The following is a 16,289-nucleotide window of genomic DNA, read 5'->3' as shown; positions in this document are numbered from 1 at the left end:
TCGATTGATTGATACAAAATGCGCAATGACAACTATCCAAAAGCATCCAAATACACCAGAATATGCTAAATCCTCATTAACTACCACCGGCTAACCTCGCCGGCTGGACGGACGCAAACTCGGGTCCTGACACTCTACTCCATCTCCGACAGACCTCCGCTGTGCTGGATACGGTATTGCGGCTACACCGCACAGAACCAAAAACACACTTCCTACAACTTCCCCATCGTTACACCAGCCTGACAAAACACACACAAATAATATGAACCAACAAGCTTGTTCCTTGACCCAAGAGGTAGAGACCGCCTAACTTGTTCATGCGAAGAGCACCTTGCGTCTCAACAGCCAAACGCACGTATCCATGTTCACAGCCTTCTTCAATCCCAGCTCTGGCTCTCCAGCACCTTTCCGTTGGACCTTCTTGTCCCAGTGTTATGGAGACCAACCAGGCATGGCGATTCCTTCGACCGACTTGTCCTTCCATGACCGACCGCGTTGGTGGAAAACCCACATGGCTTCTTCCAATCTTGCAACTTGACGATCGCCTCCACCCGAGGCGCGTCGACGTCTTCACGCGTCTACGCTCTTGGGCGACTTGACTACACTTGTTCATCTCGCGGCTGGCGGCGCGCGCGAGGCCTGCTACTTGGAACACGACTCGGACCAAGCAGCGCGAGACCGCGTGGACCTGCACTTCCTTCGACCGCCACAGCATCAGCGGCCGAGTGCCAGAGTCCACCTCACCATCACCGATCACATCCAACCGACGTCAGGTGGCCCTCATTGATTGCGCATTATGTGAGACTCCGATTCCCACGGGTTGGGGCTTAGAGCTATTGGCCAGGTAACGTCGATTGATTGATACAAAATGCGCAATGACAACTATCCAAAAGCATCCAAATACACCAGAATATGCTAAATCCTCATTAACTACCACCGGCTAACCTCGCCGGCTGGACGGACGCAAACTCGGGTCCTGACAAATACACAGTCTGATAGATAAAACACGAACAAGTACACACAAGCGAAGTGTTTGGGAGATACTAACACGATGTACTCGAATGAAAACCCAAACATACAAAATAAACTGGTCAAAAACCACACAACTGTCACACAAACATCCACAAACTAGACATCTTCTGTGTCGAGTCGTGCTCGCTTGGTTGAGCGTGATGTCTCTGGGTCTGCCGCTCTTTGCTTGGCGTCCAGCTGGCTGAGTAAGGAAATCTAGCAAAATTGCACAACAACAACCCCGATCAGTCTCAATCGGCACAACAAGATACAGAGCAGCAGATTCATGAATTCGTAGTCCAACCTCTGCCGCAGATCGAATGTAAAGAGCAGAATCTGCATCCGACATAGGGGTAATCGTTTCGTCCGTCTCAAATTCTGTCGTTGCTTGCCCAATGCGTTCGGCCATGTCGTGTAGCTGCGACACTGAGCGTGCCAACAAGTCTGTGTCGCTCTGTAAGATTTACGCATTGCGCGCACAGAAGGACAACAATCACAAGATTGAGTTTGAAAACAAACAAACAAACAAAAAAACCCAAAACAAAACAACCCCCCCAACTCCTTACAACACCGTGCAAGAGCAATCGCTCCAAAAGCAGATCGAGCATGTCGCGATCGGCAGTCAGACTCGCTTCCAATTCCTGGGTTTGCGCTGTAGAGAGAGCGAGAATAGCAACCAGACGAGCCTTGGCCGCTTCGAGCTTGGCCATTCGCAGCTCCGAGTTGCGTGTTGCCAACACAAACGAGCGCGGCACACCGCTCGCAACCGAGCTACTCGTGGCACTCTTGTCTGCAACCGCCAGGGTCGTCGGTGCATTGCCTTCCGCGTCGCAGTCCACGGGCCGGAGACCAGTGAACGACGAAGGATTCTCCACCAGCAACTTGACATGCGCGACAACATTGCGTTCGGTGATGTTGGCCCGCCAGGGCAGAGCCTGGGCGTGCTGCAGCAGATTCAGTCGCAGCTCGCGAGCACGAGCACGAGCTGTGTTGATATGAACGCCAAATTTCTCGCAGAGCTGTTCAAGCGAAAAGTTTGTCAGAACAGTTATTGTGGTTAGAAGTACGGTCTCTGGACATCATGGCAAGTGACCATGTGGCAGATTTATGAACAAATCGTCACCCTCCTTCTCCACCCCGGCAACAAAAAAAAAAATCAAAAAAAAAAATCAAGACCTACCTGCGGAAGAATACTCGGAAGATTTTCGTTTTGAGCATAAATCTGGTTGGCCAAGTCTGTTGCAGCAAGAGCGATTGGAAGCGGTCTTCGCCCAGAAGAAACCCAGGACTGCTTGCCAAGCTCCAGCAAGCAGATTGCATACTGTGATGGCCAGATTGAGCAAGCGCGAGCAACTCCAAGACACCATCGGATCATCGTCAACGAACGCATCAGCTACCTGAGATAGAATCGGGACTGCTTCATGCGAAAGCTCAGGCACAGCCTGAACGACAGATTCCACGAGTGCCACTTCGTTCACGGCAGGCAGCGATAGTTTGAGATGGTGCACCAGTCGCCCGAACGTGCGTTGCAAGGTAAAGACATTGACCTGAGCAGCTTCCTAAGGAATAAAGGAGAATGAACGAGGAAGCCAGGCGACGTGCAAATGGGAGCCAAAAAAAAAAAAAAAAAAAAAAAACAAGGAAGAAAAAAAAAGGAAGAAACAAAAAGTGAGTTTGTGGCCTACACCTGCCGGTGATCGGGGTGTGCGTTCACCGTATCAAAACGCATGCAATACACGTATGCTGCAGTCACTTACCGCCAGCTGGAGGAATGTCGCAGGAATACTATGCGAGCGACAGACAACATAAACGCAAGCCGCCGCGATGCAATCAAGCGTGCCGCCAAAGGGGCCAGCTGCACGAACGCGACGAAAGTACTCCCTGCGATAATGGCCGAGTGAACCATCCCGAGCGGACGTGAGCTCATCACGCACACTGGCAAAGTTCTCAGACCTAAATTTGACATACAAGACTTCCTTGACCTGGACGGAAGACAGCCGCATTCGCATGGCCACTCTGCCAACCTGCAACGCAGCAATGTAGATATGACGTGTCATTCCATCGGTTCCCAGTCCGACGTTGGCCTTGTACTGGAGCGAGCGCGGTCCGGCTTTGGCGATGGCGAGCCACTGCGCATGCTCGTCCAGAGCGTTGCTCGACACAAACGTGAGGCCTTGACCACTCTGACAAAAGTGTTGACAAAAGTGACATGAGTGTGGTGAGGGTTTTCGGTTGCAACCTGAGAGACTGAGCGACTGAGCGACTGAGACTGAGCGATGACCATTACCAAAGCACTGTCCGCCGCAACGCCACCACCGCCACTTGCAGCAGCAGCACCACCACCACCACTACTGCTAGCATGATGGCGCGCACTTGCAGCCAGACCCGACGATGCAAAGCGAGGGATGCGCTCACACGGCGCCGCAACGAGGCTGCCTGCATCGACGACCGCGCCGCACTGGACGCAGACCTACTCCAGGATCAAGCCAAACACACATGAAAGGTCAGACACCGAGCCACTGAGAAGCTGAACAGAATGAAGGACGGGCGCTCGGTTACTGTTTCGCCAGTGTCGTGGATGAGCTCGAGCGTCGGCGCGTCGCAGCACGAGTTGGCAGCCATCGTCATTGCCGCCTCATCCAGAACGAGGGGACTGGTAAGAATAAGAATAATACAAGAGTGATAATAATAAAAAGGAGGACTTGGGGAAATGAGGCTCAACCACAAGATCGATTGCTGATGTTGCTGTTTGCTCTGAATGAACATTGCATGAACCGTCCCAGTTCAGGGAGACGCTTCTCACATCAACCTCATCGAGTAAAGCAAAAATCGTCTCAGATTTTGTTTGTTGCTCAGTCATTTTGTTTGTTTGTTTGTTTGTTTGCTGTTGTTTCAAACTTGAATCACCAAAATGCAGCGAATTTTAGTGACGCGCCAACTGACTGAGCCTGCAATGGCGCTGTTGCGTTCTGGTGCTGCGTAAGTCTCACTCCATCCATATTGTACCCATCGTCGTCGTCGTCCCCATCCTGGGCATATTCAGTGGACTCGCAGTGACCGAGCTCTGAGAAAATGGAAATGGTTTGGCTGTTTTTGACGTTTTGACTTCCAAACAACCAAACATGAACAAACCCGACACAGGGAGGGCAAGTACATCCTGGACGAGTGGGCGTCGAGCGGACCGATGCCGCGGCCAGAGCTGCTGCGCCGTGCTGCTGGTGCGAGTGGCCTGCTCATCACGCTGTCGGACAAGATCAACGGCGAGCTGCTCGACGCTGCAGGGCCGCAGCTCAAGGTCGTCAGCACTGTCTCGGTCGGATACGACCACGTTGGAGTCCACGAATGCACTGCGCGCGGGGTGCAGGTCGGGAACACGCCCGACGTGCTCACCGACGCGACCGCCGATCTCACAGTGAGCCTTCTGCTGTCCACTGCGCGGCTGCTGCCGACCGCTGCTGCCTGCGTCAAGAACGGTCGCTGGGGTCCGTGGCATATTAACTGGATGTGCGGCGCTGATATCTCGGGAAGCACGGTCGGCATTGTTGGATTGGGTCGCATCGGAGCGGCCGTCGCGCGTCGTCTCGCTGGATTCAACATTGGCAAGCTGTTGTATTCCGGTCGTAATCCTGCGGCTCAGGCACTCGTCAATCACGCGACAGTCCGCTTTGTGAACGACGATGGAAGCATCTCGTCGTCGCCGATTCCGCAGCACACGCCGCTCGAGCAGCTCTTGCGCGAAAGCGATTTCGTGATTGCCACCTGTGCCTTGACCGACGACACAAAGCTCATGTTCAACAAGGAGCGCTTTGCCTTGATGAAGCCGACTGCAACATTTGTCAACTCGGCACGTGGCGGAATTGTCGACCAGGACGCGCTCTACGAAGCACTGACCACGGGTCGCATCGCCCGAGCTGGTCTCGACGTCACCTCACCCGAGCCACTGCCTCCAAAGCATCCTCTCCTGACCCTCGATAACTGTCTTGTGCTTCCGCACATTGGCAGTGCCACGTTCAACACTCGCAATGCAATGTGCATGCGTGCCGTGCAGAATCTGTACGCTGGTATTGCTGGGCAAAAGGTTCCGTTTGGTGTGCAAGCCTAACGAAATATGAAATATATTTACATAGGAGTCTCACAAAATGTCTTTTATTCTCGGGTTTGACGTCGATTTGTGTTTGCGAGTATTGTCGCTCCCAAAAACACTCAAAACCCCGGCGCTCTGCTCGAATCAACCTCTGCGTCAATAGAAATCAGTCAGCTCGCACTACTACTCTACACAAGCCACATCAATAAAGATTTGGTTCGCCTCACCATTTCAGAAAATCCTCCTCAATCATTTTGGCAATGCTGCGAGCGGACAATGCTTCCATCTCCATTGCAGACGCCGCGGACTCGATCGCATTCAGATAATACAGTCCTTTCTGCACACGTATGGAAGGGAACGGGGTTTCACTGGGCGTGGGGGACAGGATGGGATAGGCTGCAAAGTTTTTGCGGAAAACGTCGCGCACAACCCGGAACACGGGCGCGATCTGCGCAGCAGAGAGCTCGACGGGACTAAAGAACTTGTAAACACCTTCAAAGCGAGTGCCGTCGGATGTCACGTTGTCTCGGCGATGAAGCAGCGAGAAGCTGGTGAAGGGAAGTTGGCTGGTGGTGACTCCCGAAATCGAGTTTGGCTCGGCAGGAGCAACAGGTGCGTTGGACTGTGGCTCTGTCGTAATGACAGTGGCGGGAAGCTGCCTCGGCGTTTCGAGACCAAAGTACGCTGGGTTGACTTCTCCGTGCACGATCTGGGAGCGAACGGCGAGAAAAAAAAAAACAAAAACAAACAAAAAACAAAAAAACAACAGAAAACAGGGAACGAACGCAAAAAGTCAGTCCCAACCTGTGGCGCGCCTTGCAAGGCACCAACAGCCAGAACAAAGTGTACAATTTCCTACCGTTACAAACGTGCGTTGATACGGGCGTCTCTGACTCGTGCTGGGTGGGAGGTCAATGGCTTCAAACGTGATGTTTGTTGCTTCCTGACACGCAAAAGCAATTTCGTCAGAGAGAGACGCATCACAATCACAAGGCAAGTGGAACAATCTCTCTCCTGGTCAACAGTGACACATCATCCACCAGTGCTTACGAGAGGCGTAGCAATCACGACCGCGTCGAATGTGCTCTGAACAGTGTGGCCGCCGCGCTCATACGTGACGGAATAACGACCATTCGGGCGACTGGAAATGGCACGAACTGTGGCGGTGCGCACAGTCTGGAGTTTGCCGCTGGTGACTGGCGGTAGCGTTCCCGTCGGAATCCCTGCTGACGCTTGCACGGGCGCGTGATCGATGCCGGCAATCTTGTAGCACAACTGCTCGTTGCCATTCACAACGGCATACACAGAGTCCTCACTGCCAACGAGAGATACCCAGGCACCAAGCGCAGACATGTGCAAATTTTGCCCATAGTTGATTCGGGTTGCGCCTTCAACCAGTTCCGTGCCAAACTGCTTGTTGTACTTGTGCGTCTTGAGCCAATCCGCCATAGAGACGCGTGCAAGCGGATCAATCTTGGCAATGTCGAGCAGCTCTTCGACGGAATGGAAGGGTGTCTTGTACAGTTTCTTGAATGAGCGCAAAAAGCTTTGTGATTCCCACTGCGCGTAGACTGGCGCAAACCGATAGCGCCATAGAAGCTCAAGTTTGGTCCATAGACTGTTCAGCCCGAAACACAGCAATCGGTGAATCCCAAAACAACAACAACAACAAAAAAAAAAAGCATGTCAGTTTGAGAAAAAAGAAAAGAAAAAAAAAGAGCATTTCAGCGAAAAGTCGCAAAACAGCCCTTCCCATCAGTTCGGAATCACCATGCCCATCATCAAGCATGCTGTCTGACCTCAGATCTGTGGCGCGGACGGCGAAATGGGTGCCGTTCCACACACCAAATCCGTCGTCGTCAAACGCCTTGACGCGTTGCAAACCGTACTCAGATCGGATGGTGTCAATGATGCTATTCGTCTCATGGAAGATGGCACCTCCAAACTCAACCACGGTGCCATTGACGAGATAGCTTGTAAGGCGTCCACAGAGCTAAATTGTTGGGTCAAACGGAAATCTGGTGAGCCAAAACGCACAAACTCGGATCAAAAGCTCAGCGATCGCAGGACTCATTGGAACTGTACTCGATGCGATTGTTCAAACATCATGATGCTGATATCGGGCGTAGTGGCGTCTCAACGAAAGGCGGGTGACTCTCTCAGCGACTTGGCGGTGACCGATCCGCCAATCCCGCCGCCGACAATGGCCACTCGAAGGACGACTCCGCGACCATGGTCCCGCACGCCATCGCTGTCTGTGGATGCTGGTGGTGGTGGAGTATCACCTCCGCGGGCATCTGCAGCAGCAGCAGCAGCACCAGCAGCAGTGGTGTCGGCGATTTCGGATTCTGTTTCGTGGCCTGGATCGGCGTACTTGTCTCGCGCGTGTGCTGCGTCGTGCGCGTTGTGCTCAGTCGTCGCAGTGGCTGCGTTCGGCTTGGCAATGAGCGTAGCGTCTTGGGCTGCGACGAGTGCGAGTGACAACGCAAGCAACGCCAGCAGCACCAATCGAGTGCTGATCTTCAATTGCATTCAAACGCGAAAACAACAGCTGGAAGACTGAGAAAAAAAAATATACATGATCTGATGATTCGATGTGTTGTATTTTACAGCAAACGGACAGTTATTACAAGTTTGTGAATTAAAATAAGAAGGGTTGGGGGCGAATTCTACGAAGGACATAGAAACAATTGGAAAAAACAAAAAACCCCCCGGCCTCCGCTCGTCATTGTTGGCGCGGTCGGTGCGAGGGGGAGGACGGACGCGCAATGTGCGATGGCGAAGACGGTCGAGAAGAAGCAGAAGCATCAAAGTGGTGGATGTTCTGCTGTGGTACCGACAGGCTGGAAACAGATGGGGCGGCTTCATTCACGATGGCCTCGGTGGAAGAAATCCAGAATTGCAGCTTGCGCCAGAGAGTAGCTTGACTCACTGGCTTGGACATGTAATCGGACATGCCTGACGCAAGGCAAGTTGCGCGATTGTCTTCCATGGCCTCTGCAGTCATGGCAATCACGGGCAAACGTAGTAGTGGCGTTCCAGCGCTGGTCGCGATAAGCGACTGCTCCATCGCGCGGATGTGTTGCGTCGCCTCATAGCCGCCCATGATGGGCATTTGGCAATCCATCAACACGACGGCATAGTCCGTCCACTTAGCTGGCAGAGCCGATGCAGAGTCGGAAGAGTGGCGGAGCAGATGCTCGCGCGACTTGGTGAGCATGGCCAGCGCCTCCTTGCCGTGGTTGGCAACATCAACGTGGAAGCCCGCCTTGGCCAGAATAGTGGACATGACCTTCTGGTTGACGTAATTGTCCTCGACCAGCAAGATTTTCGTCTTGTTGGCGATCGGAGCCGAACCCATAGAACCGGCGATCGATCGCGGGCTGCCAAGATCAGTGGCCACGTCAGTCGGCGTGAACGAAGCAGTCGGGCCCAGATGCACGGCTGGAGGGGATGGCAAGGGAGCAGGCGGCGCAGACCCAACGTCAGCATCCACCCTTGTTGCTTCTTGAGCATCGCCAGCCGCGGACTCGGAGCGAGCAAAATTGTCGTTTACCGAGTGGCGACGCCTGTGTTCGTGGACGCCGAGATCGGCTGAAGAGGGCGGGGTCTCCAATGAGCCTGGAGTAGTCTCATCTGCCAACAACTTGCTCGAGTCGCGACTTTCGGCGATCGCCTCAGCATGCTCATCACGTTTCGGGTGTCGGCGGTGGCGACGGTCGTGCTTTCGCTGTTCAAGCTGCGCCGATGTGGTGAGCGTTGTGGCGTTCGACGCATCAGCGGCAGCAGAAATGAAGGAAGGAACAACGGACGCGGGCACGGCTAATGGTGAGTGCGGGGAGCTCGGGAATGGTGCGGCTTTGACCGCCGCCGTGCTGGTTGGAGCGGAAACATGCGCCAAACCGGAATTCAGCATGGAACCACAACGGTAAACCTTTCGCAAAGCGCGGGAGTCCGGATCTAACGAAGACAAGGACGCAGACGCGTCAAGGGGGGCCGAGTTGGAGTGTGATGGCCTTGGCGCACAAAGCGCGCAGTCCTGCATGGCAAACCCATTGATGGCATTGAAAATGCTCGACTGACGCAACGGACCCACCAACGACCGGTGGTTGGAACTATACAGGGGGAGGGGCGGCACTGGGTGCTCAGACGAGAACAGGAACAAGGGAAAAACGTTGGGATGCGCCAGGAACGCCCACAGCGAGTCGTCATGAGGCTCCAAGAGGTCGTCGTAGCGGTTCTGGGAGTGTCCAGGGGAGCGCTCAATGGAGGGGACATGATCTTGATCACCGCCTTCAGCTTCATCGGATAGCGACGAGGTAGAGGAATGCGAAGGCCGAATGGGCTTGGCCACAGCAGTGTCAAGTGAAACGTCGCTTCCTGACGTGAGTGGCATCGACGCCTCAGAGTCACTCTTGAGAGTGGCCTCCTGCTCTGATTTGGAAGTTTTGCGGAGACGAACATATCGCTCCCCGAGCGTCTGCACCAATGTGGACATACCGACGCGACAGTCCAGAATGACAATGATGTGACCATGACTTGCACCCGGGTCCGCAGCGGGACCCGGGGCTGGGCGAGATGGTGGTGCATGGGGGTGGGACGCATCGGATTGGCGCGATGGCTGCTTCACGAAATGGTGCTCAACCGAAGCGTCCACCAGATCAAAGTACTTGTCGTGCTCGTTCATCGTCTCTGCGAGCAGCGAGCGTTCGCGAGACGAGAGCACCCCGGTCGCGTTGTCGCTGCCAATCAGAGTTTGGCGAGCTGAGGGCGCAAAGTCTGCCGAGACAAAAGCATTGGAGGGGCCCGTGTCTTGTTGTTGCAAACAGCTGCGAATGAGCTTGTCGCACTCACCCAGCGTACTGCATTCGGCATGATCAAGATGCCAGGCATCCAAGTAGCGCACAAGAATATCTCGAATGTACTCGGCGCTCGACACGACAATGACCCGCGGGGGAGTGCGGCCGGGAATTGGCGAGATGGCGCATCTGCTTCGCGACGCTGATCGGGAGCGAGGAGGTGTACTCGCGGGAGCAAGCATGGGTGCTGCTGGCACCTGGGGGAGCGTTCCAGACTCGTTGAGCGATGATTCAGGTTGCTCCGCTTCCACACTTGCGATCAGATCGCCTTGCGACGAATGAAGGCTGTGCGGCAAGGACATTGTGCCACTTGTCGAGTCTGAGGACTTGGAGTGCGAGGACGCATCGTCGAGGGGAGAGGTCTGGCGGAAGAAGCCAGCATTGACATCGGCATTCGAATCATCGGTATCTGCTTGCTCGGCCACGACACCGACCGGCAGACGGAACCAAAAGCGACTGCCTTTGCCACTGACGCTGTCGGCGCCAATGCTGCCGCCCATCAACTCGACCAGCGACTTTGAGATGACAAGCCCAAGGCCAGTTCCTCCAAACTTGCGCGTCGTCGAGGCGTCCTCTTGAGAAAACCGGCGGAACAGTCGTGCCAATGTGTCGGGCGTCAGCCCGATACCAGTGTCGTGTACCTATAGGACCAAACAAGCAGCACCATCAAACCAATCAGAGTCAAGGTACAGAGCAGATACACCCAAAAACCCCCACCACAGCAAAAATCCCCACATCGCCAACGCCAAAAACAACCCAGACGACACGAAAGAATGTTTCCATAAAAAACAAATACGTCGCTCGCTGTTACCTCAAACAAGACGGTGGCATTTTCCAATGTTTCATTCTCGAGAGTACACTTGAGGAATACACGGCCCTTCTTGGTGAATTTGATGGCGTTGGAAAGAAGATTGACCAGGATTTGCTGGAGACGACTAGGATCGCCAAGGACCTTGGTCGGGATGCGAGGATCGATAAAGCACTGCAACAGCAGATTCTTGTTGCCGGCACTTGGGTACAAGAGCTCGACCACCATCTCGATCGTGTTGAAGATGTCAAATTCGACGCGCTCGATCGTGAGCTGGCCTGCTTCGATCTTGGAAAAGTCCAGAATGTCGTTGATGACGGTCAGCAATATTTGTGCCGACATTTTGATCGTGCCAAGGAACTCGTGCTGCTCTTCTGTCAATTGTGTGCCCTCCAGCAGGTGTATCATGCCAAGAATGCCAGAGAGCCAAACGCGAATCTCGTGACTATGGTGTAGCCAATAGAGAGTAGGGGAGGACAAGTGAGTCGCAGCAAACCAACAATACACACAGACACAAAGGCAAAAGCAAAAAAGAATAACCACAAACGCAAACGCAAACGCAAACGCAAACGCAAACGCAAACGCAAACGCAAACGCAAACGCAAACGCAAACGCAAACGCAAACGCAAACGCAAACGCAAACGAAAAACACAAGCAACAGCGCTGCGCAAAACCGAGACTAACAAACCTCATGTTGGCGAGAAAGCGGCTCTTGGACTCGTTGGCGTGCTTGGATCGGTGCGCCTCAAGCAAGGCAGACTCGAGTCGGTTTTTGGGAGCTAGATCGTCAAACATGGCCAGCATCAAGCCCGAGGAGCCGGCTTTGAGGGGCGGCAAGAGCGTGCTGCGCACATGCAAGGGAAGCGCCTCCTCGCTTTTCACCTTGCACAGATCGAGGTCGGCCGTGTTGTAGTCGGAGCCAGCTTCAAACATGCTCGTGATGGCCCGCTGAACCTGCCTGTGACTTTCAGGCTCGAGCAGATCGAGGGGGCTTGGAAAGATCGGGGCCTCCTGGCCATCCGTAGTTGCGGCGTTCACACTGTCGCTGATTAGCGCACCAGGGTGGGAGGCGCTGCCCACCAGCTGCTGGAACTTGGTGCTCGAGCAGAGAACATCGCTAGTGGCGTTGAACACGGCCAGAGCATCTCCACTCGATTGTAGAATCGCCTCAAGGATTTGGTGCTGTTGCATGGCATCTATCGGCAACTGGAAGCGACCAAAGGGGTGAGTTGGAAAGACTCGAGACTCGCTTGCTACCAGGGCAATCCACCCGAGCACGACTTACACGAGGCGCATGCGTGCGACTCTGGTCACTCTTTGGGGAACTTGAAAACAGTAATAGCGCTGATGCGGCCAGAAAGAGCGGTTCCAGCGCCGCCATGTACCTTGACGCGAAACTTACGCTAGGCATGGTGACAACCAACTCGGCCAGCAGTAATGAATAGCTCAATGCAGCAATCTGCAAGAGCTTTCGCCTCGACTCCACGAAGAACAGCTGGACGAGAGGCCAGAAGAGCATCTAAAAGCCCACCCCCCGCGATAATCACACGGTCAGTGTTGCAGACCAAAGCGCACACCATGAGTGACTGCTCGACTCTTACCAATCCCAGGAAGTTAGATTGACGGGCAAGAGCCAGAACGCTCCAATGACACAAAAACAGAACACCGAATGCCGAGCATCGAACGCTTGCAATTGGGAAGCGCAGCAGCGCCAGGAAAAGAGAGACAGCAAACAACAAGGCTATTGCCACACTAGTAATAAGGATAATATTCTAAAAAAAAGCATAGACGCCAGCAAACAAACGTGAGTTCAGCAACAACATGCGTGACCAACCATTTGTTGGAAACAACAGTGCATCGTACCGAATCCAGCTGCGCAATATAGAGTCCCAGTACAGGCAAGAGTAGCAACTGAGTAGCAAACACTTTCCAGCTTGGCAGCTGGGAGTCGGCGCTCGACGGGAGTGTTTCACCGAACAGTGTTGCAATGTGTTGTGCGAGTTGGTACGATGGATTGTCACCAACAGAGCGGTACTTGCCGCCGCCTGAGCGACATGTCTCGGACCACACGTTGAACTCTGACGCAAAGTCGAACGTAGCAGGGAAGGAGGTTGCAAACATCTGATTTCGACTGGCGTTGTCGTTGGTGATGGGTTGCGTGTCTGATTGACGATCTGCTTGGCTTGGTTGTGTGTCTGATTGAGTAAAATGCCGAGACATGCTAGAGGACAGCACGGCCACGAGCGGGCGAGTGAACGCTATAGTACAAAGCCCGGTGACAAGCGAGATGAGGAAGGCGGGCGGGCAGCAGGCTGTGGTGCAAACTATCGTGCGACGGGCGAAATTGCGACGAAAGTCCGAGTGGTCAAGTTGTCGATGAGACAGCGACTTGACACAAAAGTGCGTTGGGAGGACGAAAATCGACGAGACGGGGCGTTGTGTTTTGGAACTTTTGGGAAAGAATGGCACCTTGAGGTGCACCAGAAGCTGGGAAATCCGTACTCGAGTCTGTCCGATAGCATACATCCACCCACGATATCGTCATCCACACATGGGCAAGTGAGACGAGACGCGTCACAGAACATTGGAACAATCGGTCGGAAAAGACAAGAAAACGAGTTAAGGTACAGACAAGTACGCAGCAGCGTTGATTTTTTTTTTTTTTTTTGCGATTGGCGCTTCTCGCCTAACGCTCACAATCGAGACACCGCCGCCGCGAGGGTGTCCCATTGCCACGGTGAAGGAGACACAGTACATGACAAGAGGAGACAACGGTGTGTACGTACAAAGACTCGATCGCTTGGCCAACAATGGAGGAAAGTCGAAAGCACAAGAAAGAATCAAGGAGCCGTGGCTTTGAGTCGGCAGACTTTTGTGCTTGGTCAATAGGAGAATGGACTGACACAAGGAGAAGAAAAAACCCCGGTGCACCTGCAACATTGTCAAATTTAGAAGAAGGAAAAGGTATGACAATCGAGAATCGAGCGAACCAGCGTGAGTGGAATGAAACTTTGTGAATTATTAGGGCCAATTGTCGCTCGTCGTCACCCGATGCAAGTAAGGGGCTTGGAGGTATTTGTGAATAGTTTACACCCCGCCTAAAGCAGATATCACACATATTTTTGTGAACACCCAAGTGTCAAATCGGCAAGAGTGTGGAAAAAAACAATCAACTGCATCATGGTTTTTTTTTGTTTTGTTTTTTGAGCCAATGCTTGGGCTGGATGGAAAATCCCACAAACATGTCGAAAAGGTTAAGGTTGCCCAAGTCGAGGTGAAAGTACGAACGGAGAAGGAGCCCGTAGCTTCAGGCGAGAAAGCGAGGCCCAATTTTGCAACAAGGAAAATGACAAACCATTACCACAAATACAAATGCAAAATACAAATAAAAGGAGGAACAGCCAAAAAGGTCGCCATGACAGGCCTGTATTCTCTCTGCAGCGTAACCAGGGATGACATGCATCGCAAGGAGAGAGAGAGAGAGAGAGAGAGGAGAGAGAGAGAGAGAGAGAAGAATAACCGAGCACAACGAGAGGCCATTTGCTCCAATCACCGACGCCGTGTTTGGAGGGGGGTGGGAGTGGCAGGAGGGAAAAAGGGAACAATCTTCGGATCGACGGAGCATCGGCTTTCCGGCACCAGCACCACAACGCTCCCAATCCTCCAAAATCGCCGACACCCCAGCCACATTCAAGCAGTCAAGTAGTCCTCGACCCACCAACCACCGCCGCTCAGCGATGAGGATGGTAAAGCTACGAGAGCTTGGAAGCAGCATGAGTTATTCATCCAAAAAAATACAACAAAATCAAAAAATCAAAAATGAAAAATCAAAACCGCCAATCCTTCACCGCTACCTTCTCCTTCGATCGTTCGACCGGCTTGCCAACGGCCTGGTTTTTGCAGCCACGCAATAAAATCAGCCATGCACACAAACGTAGCGATCGGTCAAGTATAGAGTCCAGCACACGTCGATCCCTAGCGACGAAAGGCTCCACAAACCACGCATCTGAAAAGCAAAAAAAAAAAAAAAAAAAGCAAAAAAAAGCAAAAAAAGAAAAAAATAATCTGTCGTTCGTTCCCGCCAAACAAGCGACCACGGCACCCCTCAAACCACGGCCAAAACAATCGTTGTACCACGTTGCTCGATAAAAGTCGCGAGGGAACGAAGCGGCAGCGCAGCCATCCCCCAATGCCTGATGCATGACGGCCGCCTCGCACTTGAACCGCAAATCGCGATCGATCTCAGCGATCGGGCGCCAAAAAAAAAAAAAAAAACAAAAAAAAAAACCCTTTTGCACACGACTTTTGCATGAACAGCAAGGACAAGTGAGCGCAACCACCAACCCAAGAAAAAAAAAAAAGTAGTCTGCGAGTGCTGCAACCCAAAAAAAGTCCGGTGTGCCGAGCCGCTTGAGTTGCGAACACTGGCGACCAAAAGCGCTGGTCAAATCGAACAAAAACTCCCATCCGAAAAAAAAAAAAAAAAAAAAAAAAACGCCGACAAATCGCTCGTCTCTGTCCACATGGGTTGCCGTTAACGCCGCCACAAACGTGTTCTGGAAGAGAAAAGGCCAACAGCAGACGCAAGAAAGCAGACAAAACAGCGGACAGAGAAACCATCCAAACGCACACACAAAAACAAGGACTGATGACTCAGTTTCCATAACTTGTCATCACAAAACACCTTCTTCAACACAGCTATTGCAACCGAAGGTATGAAATGGTTGTGCTTATTGTCTGTTAAAATACGTACGCTGTAGTTACCTGCGAATGTAAGAAAAAGACTGCGTGTTTTTATGCTCGTTTGGTTGCCCTGGGATTACGCAAATCCGGAAACCAACACAAACAAAACTGCTCTGACGCTGCAACCAGCAGCCTGTACAGTGCTTGATCAAGGAATTGTTTTTTTATTGTGATGGCGAACAGCAGTGCATTGATTTAGCCGGGAGGGCAAAAGTGTAAAATGTTGTGGGTTGCAAAATTCGCTGGCGATCGCCGTCCGATGGCGGAATTTTAACGAGTCGTGCGCCAACGGCAGCTGTTTCAGCAGTGAATCCCACTGGAAAGTGGCTAGCAACGACACGCGCTACAGTGCACACGAAATTTAGAGGAAGGGCCTCTTATTGGACAGTACGGGAAGGCAAGGCGAGCTGGTTGGCGGGGAATCGGCAACGGTTTGTGATCGACAATTGGTTTTGGACTGTTCTTTACGGCTCTTCGCAGACCACTGCTGTTGGCGCCTTACTCTACTTGACGAGTGGCGTCTTGGCATGGAACAGAGGGACGAGTGGCTTCGAAGCGCCGAGATGGCTCCCAAGGACGGATACGGGAAGGCGTGCAAAACTGACATGTCTGTTTTTTGTTGTGCTTTTGGATTGTTTGTGGCTCGCCGATCGTTCGGGTGTACCCCCGAGAGCCGCTGTGGTGGGGGCCTCCCTCTGCTTGATGAAGATGGTGTCTGCGCATAGAATGGGGGGGGGCAGTGCGAGGGTTGGACGGAGACACGGTGTGTGCTTGAGTCGGATTA

General features: G+C 52.9%; 5 protein-coding genes across 5 annotated transcripts; 1 reads left to right on the top strand and 4 right to left on the bottom strand.

The window, feature by feature from the left end:
* Window positions 1-229: 229 nt before the first annotated feature.
* On the bottom strand, window positions 230-715 carry CAOG_08498 (hypothetical protein; the record flags this gene model as incomplete). The annotated part of the gene is made up of 1 exon (XM_011271778.1): window positions 230-715. The coding sequence occupies one exon, from the start codon at window positions 713-715 to the stop codon at window positions 230-232; it is 486 nt and encodes a 161-aa protein (XP_011270080.1).
* Window positions 716-981: 266 nt separating this feature from the next.
* Window positions 982-3,680, bottom strand: CAOG_01351 (hypothetical protein). The gene is made up of 9 exons (XM_004349821.2): window positions 3,571-3,680; window positions 3,299-3,481; window positions 2,980-3,194; window positions 2,769-2,892; window positions 2,409-2,570; window positions 2,192-2,332; window positions 1,578-2,030; window positions 1,316-1,465; window positions 982-1,227 (listed from the first exon to the last, which is right to left on the bottom strand). Exons 1-9 carry the CDS (start codon window positions 3,637-3,639, stop codon window positions 1,129-1,131), a joined length of 1,596 nt encoding a protein of 531 aa, XP_004349871.2. The 5' UTR covers window positions 3,640-3,680; the 3' UTR covers window positions 982-1,128.
* Window positions 3,681-3,878: 198 nt separating this feature from the next.
* On the top strand, window positions 3,879-5,167 carry CAOG_01350 (glyoxylate reductase/hydroxypyruvate reductase). The gene is made up of 2 exons (XM_004349820.2): window positions 3,879-3,990; window positions 4,153-5,167. Exons 1-2 carry the CDS (start codon window positions 3,923-3,925, stop codon window positions 5,111-5,113), a joined length of 1,029 nt encoding a protein of 342 aa, XP_004349870.1. The 5' UTR covers window positions 3,879-3,922; the 3' UTR covers window positions 5,114-5,167.
* On the bottom strand, window positions 5,142-7,644 carry CAOG_01349 (hypothetical protein). The gene is made up of 6 exons (XM_004349819.2): window positions 7,181-7,644; window positions 6,895-7,088; window positions 6,146-6,713; window positions 5,955-6,038; window positions 5,323-5,804; window positions 5,142-5,246 (listed from the first exon to the last, which is right to left on the bottom strand). Coding segments are annotated over exons 1-6 (1,353 nt in total). The 5' UTR covers window positions 7,205-7,644; the 3' UTR covers window positions 5,142-5,245.
* A 33-nt stretch (window positions 7,645-7,677) lies between these two features.
* CAOG_01348 (response regulator receiver) lies at window positions 7,678-15,533 on the bottom strand. Its single transcript, XM_004349818.2, has 8 exons — window positions 15,516-15,533; window positions 13,549-13,693; window positions 12,626-13,270; window positions 12,364-12,534; window positions 12,048-12,281; window positions 11,451-11,968; window positions 10,766-11,207; window positions 7,678-10,595 (listed from the first exon to the last, which is right to left on the bottom strand). The coding sequence occupies exons 3-8, from the start codon at window positions 12,980-12,982 to the stop codon at window positions 7,821-7,823; spliced, it is 4,497 nt and encodes a 1,498-aa protein (XP_004349868.1). The 5' UTR covers window positions 12,983-13,270; window positions 13,549-13,693; window positions 15,516-15,533; the 3' UTR covers window positions 7,678-7,820.
* Between the last annotated feature and the right edge of the window lie 756 nt (window positions 15,534-16,289).

This window comes from Capsaspora owczarzaki, assembly GCF_000151315.2.
Source record: "Capsaspora owczarzaki ATCC 30864 unplaced genomic scaffold supercont2.2, whole genome shotgun sequence".
In the NCBI taxonomy this organism is placed as follows: domain Eukaryota; class Filasterea; order Ministeriida; family Capsasporidae; genus Capsaspora; species Capsaspora owczarzaki.
The sequence above is the reverse complement of the archived record's forward strand: the minus strand, read 5'-3'. Positions and strand labels throughout refer to the sequence as shown.

Excerpts from the sequence above, each read along its gene's own strand:
- CAOG_01351 (XM_004349821.2), bottom strand. The coding sequence starts at position 3,639 with ATGACGATGGCTGCCAACTCGTGCTGCGACGCGCCGACGCTCGAGCTC. Across the intron at positions 2,893-2,979 it reads GTCCAGGTCAAGGAAGTCTT|GGAGTACTTTCGTCGCGTTC; the intron begins GTATGTCAAATT and ends CCATTATCGCAG. Across the intron at positions 1,466-1,577 it reads GATTGCTCTTGCACGGTGTT|AGCGACACAGACTTGTTGGC; the intron begins GTAAGGAGTTGG and ends TAAATCTTACAG.
- CAOG_01350 (XM_004349820.2), top strand. The coding sequence starts at position 3,923 with ATGCAGCGAATTTTAGTGACGCGCCAACTGACTGAGCCTGCAATGGCG. Across the intron at positions 3,991-4,152 it reads CTGTTGCGTTCTGGTGCTGC|GGAGGGCAAGTACATCCTGG; the intron begins GTAAGTCTCACT and ends AACCCGACACAG.
- CAOG_01349 (XM_004349819.2), bottom strand. The coding sequence starts at position 7,204 with ATGATGTTTGAACAATCGCATCGA. Across the intron at positions 7,089-7,180 it reads TGTTTGAACAATCGCATCGA|CTCTGTGGACGCCTTACAAG; the intron begins GTACAGTTCCAA and ends CCAACAATTTAG. Across the intron at positions 6,039-6,145 it reads TCGTGATTGCTACGCCTCTC|GAAGCAACAAACATCACGTT; the intron begins GTAAGCACTGGT and ends TTTGCGTGTCAG.
- CAOG_01348 (XM_004349818.2), bottom strand. The coding sequence starts at position 12,982 with ATGTCTCGGCATTTTACTCAATCAGACACACAACCAAGCCAAGCAGAT. Across the intron at positions 12,535-12,625 it reads ATATTGCGCAGCTGGATTCG|AATATTATCCTTATTACTAG; the intron begins GTACGATGCACT and ends GCTTTTTTTTAG. Across the intron at positions 11,208-11,450 it reads CGCTTTCTCGCCAACATGAG|TCACGAGATTCGCGTTTGGC; the intron begins GTTTGTTAGTCT and ends GCTACACCATAG.